This window comes from Lathyrus oleraceus, chromosome 5 (genome assembly GCF_024323335.1).
Source record: "Lathyrus oleraceus cultivar Zhongwan6 chromosome 5, CAAS_Psat_ZW6_1.0, whole genome shotgun sequence".
Classification (NCBI taxonomy): Eukaryota; Viridiplantae; Streptophyta; class Magnoliopsida; order Fabales; family Fabaceae; genus Lathyrus; species Lathyrus oleraceus.
In genome coordinates this window covers 340,509,735-340,515,734 of record NC_066583.1, presented here as the reverse complement: position 1 = coordinate 340,515,734, position 6,000 = coordinate 340,509,735, and the positions used below count along the sequence as shown (strand labels likewise).

The window sequence follows — 6,000 nt, the reverse complement described above, 5'->3', positions numbered from 1 at the left end:
CAGCTTTATAACTTCATTAACCAATATTCAATATTTTATTAACCAACTTTATTTTACTATTAAAATTATTTTGATATCTGGGTGTTAATTAACCAACTTCATAACTTTGTTAATCAATTTTTTACATTTCATTAACCAACTTTATTTTCATATACAAATCACTCTTCATGCACATCTACATGGACACTGTTCACAGGAATATTGTTCATGCGCACACACTGTTCATATGGCACTGTTCACGCTACTGTTCATGTACTGTTTTACTTTTCACTGTATTTGTGAACAGTGCATACGGTGTAAGTGTAAGTTATAGTGTAAGAATAGCATAGCTGACATATAAAAATGTTATTCATACACCAAATGATACACTACACCATATTTTACTGTTCATCAATATAGTGAATAGTAAAATATTATAATAATAAAATATTATTTTATAAAAATATATATTTATTTTATTTTTTTATTAAAGAGTATTACGTGATTAACCAACTTTATAACTTCATTAACCAATATTTAATATTTTATTAACCAACTTTATTTTACTATTAAAATTATTTTTATATTTGGGTGTTAATTAACTAACTTTATAACTTCGTTAACCAATTTTTTATATTTCATTAACCAACTTTATTTTCATATACAAATCAATGTTCATGCACCGTACATGGGCACCGTTCACAGGAATACTGTTCATGCGCACGCACTGTTCATATGGTATTGTTCATGTACTGTTTTACTGTTCACGGTATTATTCATGTGAACAGTGCATACAGTGTAGGTGTAAGTTATAGTGTAAGAATAGCATAGATGTTTAGCATATGTCACAATTTGTTAAAGTACTTATGAGAACAACAGGGTCACATGTAACTGTTGAACAGTGTGATAAATTTTGTATACACTCCCTTCTTAAGATCCTTTTCCTTCATAGGTGGGTATGGTAATGATATAGGCATTGCAATTTATTTTTCTTTGTTTTTCCCACTCTACTAACCATATCTACTCTTTCTCTTTCTTCACGATCTCTCCATACCACACTCATTTTTTATGACAACTTTATTTAATGTTTTGGTTTTAAAGCCTTAGCAGATATATTCCTCCTTATATTGATAACATATAACCTTTAATTCTTCTTTAGATTATACATTGTATTCCCATCATAGTTTCCACCAGATTTGTTGCCAACTATTTTGAGAGTTGTCTAATGCAAGTCTCTAAATTCCTAAGTGATGCTTCAATATTCTTGTTATTTGTTTCTTGATCCAGTTCCATATTTTTGAAATTATATTTTGATGCGTGCATGAATTAGTTCAAGTTTTCCTCTATTTGAGAAGGTTTTCCCGCTTGCTAAGGTTGCTAATTATGCTTTTGGTGGTGTTTGTATTGTTTATTGTTCTGGTACCGTTGTTGTGGTCTTTGATGAGATTGTTGCAAAAATTGATTCTGATTTGGATAAGGTTTCTACTGATTTGAGTATTGTTATTGATGTTGTCTTGGATTTTAATTCAAATATTGCATTTATACTACTGCCCTTTATTGGATCCTTGATTATTGTTGTCACTCCACCTGAAATTGAGATATTTCCTCCAAGACGGTGTATAGGTGCTAGAGAATGGACTATTTCCTTGATATTTTCCCATGCAATTAAATTCTTCTTCATCGTATCCTTTTAAATTGCATTTGGCACTACGCCAAAAATGACTTTTAACAGCGCATCTTAGACAGCGCTTTTAAAAGAAAGCGCTGTCTAAGGTTAAAATTAAAATAAAACACGGAAAATGTTCCAAAAAAATAATGAAAGCGCTGTCTAAGGGGGGGTCTTAGACAACGCTTTCTAAAAGCGCTGTCTAAGACCCCCCCCCCCCCTTAGACAGCGCTTTTAGAAAGCGCTTTTAAATATAGACCTTAGTCAGCGCTTTTGATAAAGCGCTGTCTAAAGTCTTTAAATTAAAAAAAAAATTAAAACCAAAAGCGCTGTCTAAGGGGGAGTTTAGAAAGCGCTTTTGGAAAGCGCTGTCTAAGGTCTAATTAAAATAAAATTTCAGACTCCATTTCAATTTTCGTTCTCTGTTCTTTTGTTTTCCCTCCTGCGAACGTTGAAACCCTATCAGCGAAAACCATAACAGCGAACACGAATCCAGAATCACAGTCAACTTAACGTTTACTCAACCTAACTTGTTACTACTATCGATGCTCTCTCATTTTTCTCTTTCTTCATTCTGATGATGATGACGATGATGGGGTTCAAGAGTGTGAACTTGATCTATTATGCACTCTTTCTTACCATTCTTGTAAACGTCAATGCTTCAATTCATCACTACAACAACGAACCCTTCACTCACCGTTCCAACGCTTTCTTCTTCCACGCCGGAACAGAAGCTATCTTCTCCTCTTCTTCGTCTTTCATCAGGTATTACCAATCTCACACTCTTTTCTTTTCACTCACTATTACGGTTAGATTAGGGTTAGGGTTTAGGTTTCATTCTTTTCAATTCAATTCAGGTTCGAAACAGTGTCGTTCAACAGACCCAGAGAATCTGCTATCTCCTATGGCCAAATGCAAACCCATACTGGTCTTGTTGAAGCAATTATTCTTGAAGTTAAAGACAGAAACAGAATCGGTGGGTTCTATTTTAATCCCAAGTCTGATTTAATTTGTTGTACCCCTGATCTTGCTAAAGAATATAACTGTAATGTTGGTGAAGTTATCATTCATAATAATCCTGATAATCCTGACTTTCCCAAACGGATCAAAACCTTCTTCCGAGGAATCAGTGAAGTTGCTCATATGGATCTTCAAACTGTTGAAATCAATGCTACTGGGATGTATTATCTTTACTTCATGTTTTGTGATCCTAACCTGAAAGGGACTACTGTTACAGGAAAAACTGTATGGAGAAATCCTAATGGTTATCTTCCTGGTAAAATGGCACCTCTTATGACCCTTTACGGTTTCATGTCTTTGGCTTATCTGTTACTTGGTCTTCTATGGTTTTTGTGGTTTCTTCAGTTTTGGAAAGAGAAGGATATTATTCATGTTCACCTTCACTACCACATTACTGCTGTTATTGCTCTTGGAATGTGTGAGATGGCTTTATGGTATTTTGAGTATGCCAATTTCAATGTTACTGGTAGTAGGCCTATGGGAATTACCATATGGGCGGTTACTTTCACCTCTGTTAAGAAGACACTTTCGAGGCTGCTTCTGCTTGTTGTATCTATGGGATATGGTGTTGTTCGTGCTACACTTGGCGCGCAAGGGGTTGCCCATAGAGTTGTGCTTCTTGGGGTGATGTACTTTGTTGCATGTGAAGCGTTTGAGCTTGTTGAGCATTTGGGGAACATCAATGACTTCTCTGGGAAATCTAAGTTGCTGTTGGTACTCCCTGTTGTTTGCCTTGACTCATGCTTCATTCTATGGATCTTCTCTTCCTTGTCTAAAACCTTGGAGAAACTGCAGGCAATTACCAATTTCACTTCCTTTCCATATTCTTCAGTGCTGTTTTATGATTGTAATAATAACCAATTAACCACTGCCACTAATCTCTGTTTGGGTTGTGTTTCTTTTTTGGGAAAGAAATAGTTGTTTACCAAGGTTTAAGGTGTATATAATGTGGAATAGGGGCATTTTATGGACCCTTTTGAAAATACGTAAGTTAGGCATACTATTTCTACTTATTCTCATTTTCTATTTATTCTTGGGTGTAGACAAGGAGAAACTTAGCTAAGCTGGAGATCTACAGAAAATTTACAAATACCCTGGCAGTGTCTGTGCTACTGTCCATTGCATGGATTGGCTTTGAGGTAGTTTTTGTAAAAGATATCTGATGCATTGGAATAAACAATTTTAGAGATGCAATTGATTATCATTTAAGCATTTTTTAAAATTAAATAAATTAGAGATAATATTGCTAATGATCATTTGTTACTGTGGTTAACCAGCTGTACTTCAATGCAACTGATCCTCTAAGTGAGCTGTGGCAAATTGCTTGGATTATTCCCGCCTTTTGGTCCCTGCTTTCATATACTCTCTTGCTGGTGATATGTGTACTTTGGGCTCCTTCTCGTAACCCTACTAGGTACGTCCTTTCATGAATGGTGTTATTAAGAGAGTTACATGGTTGTTTTATGCTAATATTATATACCGGGTTAATATCCCAGAGACATTATAATTATTTTCATTCTTGCGATATGTTAATACCGGGTTAGCATTTCATTCTAAATTCATCTATTATAATTATTTTCCAAGTTACCATCTAACATTTGCCTAATCATTACAGTGGACATTGGTTGTTGCTCGCAATCAATCCTATCCGAGAAATTGTGTATTATCTTGACTCGTTAGGAAATGATTGGACAACATACCCGGATATGAAGGTCCTAATTGACACGTAAGTGAGAATGTTCAAAATTTTTCTTAGTTTATGTGAATTGTTCTAATTGCTTCATTTTTATTTTATTAGCGTCCTACAAGCTTTTCGGGCCCAACGAGATATCCAAACCTCAAGGAGGGGCGCCAACTCCATTACATGGATTAAAGTGGCGGTATATTTTTAGTTACCATATTTTTTATTATATTAGTGATGACACTTGATAAAACTTAGGATTTATAATCCATATTTTTTTTTTCATATGTAGTGTCCTCAACAACGTAATCAAATAGATTGCGGGTATTTCATGTTGAGGTTTATGCGAGATACTCTTGCTTTGGGCCGATTAAAGATTCCCACCGATGTATGTATTTCTAACTTATGAGTTATTTTTATATTTACACATATCTCATATAATTAAATAGTTGGAATTAATTCAAAATATGTTATATTATTATGTAGTACTTTGAGGAATTCAAGTGTGCATTTTATACAAAGGATCAAGTGGACGAAATCAAAGAGGAGTGGTGTCAATTCATGATAGAGCTCAATGTTTGTTCATAAATTTGTGTAATTAATGTGTACATTTGTAGTATATGTAATGACTTGTAAATGTGTACATAAATTTGTATATATTTTGATACATTTAAGGCAAAATTGGTTTGAATTGGTATATATATATATTTGTTAGCCAAAAATTGGTAGAAAAAAGGCCAAAATGGCATATATAAAATGTGATAATTGTCTGTCAAAATCTGGTTGAAAACAGGTAGAAATTCTGGTTTATAAACCTGGAAAAAATGTGGTTTAAAACAAAAGCTTCAAAAAATTTCGTATACCTTAGACAGCGCTTTTGTAAAAAGCGCTGTCTAAGGGGGGGATTAGAAAGCGCTGTCTAAGGGGGGGGCTTAGACAACGCTTTTTGAAAAGCGCTGTCTAAGGTATACCTAAAAAAATTAAAATAGGAGGGTCTTAGAAAGCGCTTTTGGCCAAAGCGCTGTCTAAGGGGGTGGGGCTTAGACAGCGCTTTTCAGAAGCGCTGTCTAAGGTATACCTAAAAAATTTAAAATAAGAGGGTCTTATAAAGCGCTTTTGGCCAAAGCGCTGTCTAAGGGGGGGGGGGGGCTTAGACAGCGCTTTTAAGATTTAAAAAAGCGCTGTCTAAACCTTTAGCAGCGGAGGTTTAGACAGCGCTTTAAAGCGCTGTCTAAGGCTAAAAAAAGCGCTGTCTAAGGTCTTGTTTGTTGTAGTGTGGCCATTTTTGTGACTACCATCACAAAAATTGCACATGAGAGCTTGTTGCACATGCTTTACTTGATGATATCCCCTTGGGGAATCTATGAGTTGCTTGGTTATAATATCCAATTTCATCTTCATTTATTTGTGACTAGCAAGTAGTGTGTTATTTGTGACTAGATCAACGCTTTATTATCTCTAGAATATTTGTTTAACATGGTATATCTAGCTGAGGCACCCAATAGTAGTCGTGTTTCTTTGAAGTTCTTTTGTGAAGTGTTAAACTTGCTCCAAAATAGGCAAAGTTAGACAATGGGCAATTTTTAATCATGAATTTATACCTTTCACATACCTTGTGGAAATATTCAATCTCTCCTTGATAAAACCCAATGAT

The 6,000-nt window shown here is 34.8% G+C and overlaps 1 protein-coding gene across 1 annotated transcript; it reads left to right on the top strand.

Moving 5' to 3' along the window:
* The first annotated feature begins 2,133 nt into the window (after positions 1–2,133).
* On the top strand, positions 2,134–4,107 carry LOC127084507 (uncharacterized). The gene is made up of 4 exons (XM_051024971.1): positions 2,134–2,410; positions 2,503–3,460; positions 3,709–3,804; positions 3,943–4,107. The coding sequence occupies exons 1-4, from the start codon at positions 2,223–2,225 to the stop codon at positions 4,093–4,095; spliced, it is 1,395 nt and encodes a 464-aa protein (XP_050880928.1). The 5' UTR covers positions 2,134–2,222; the 3' UTR covers positions 4,096–4,107.
* The last annotated feature ends 1,893 nt before the right edge of the window (positions 4,108–6,000 follow it).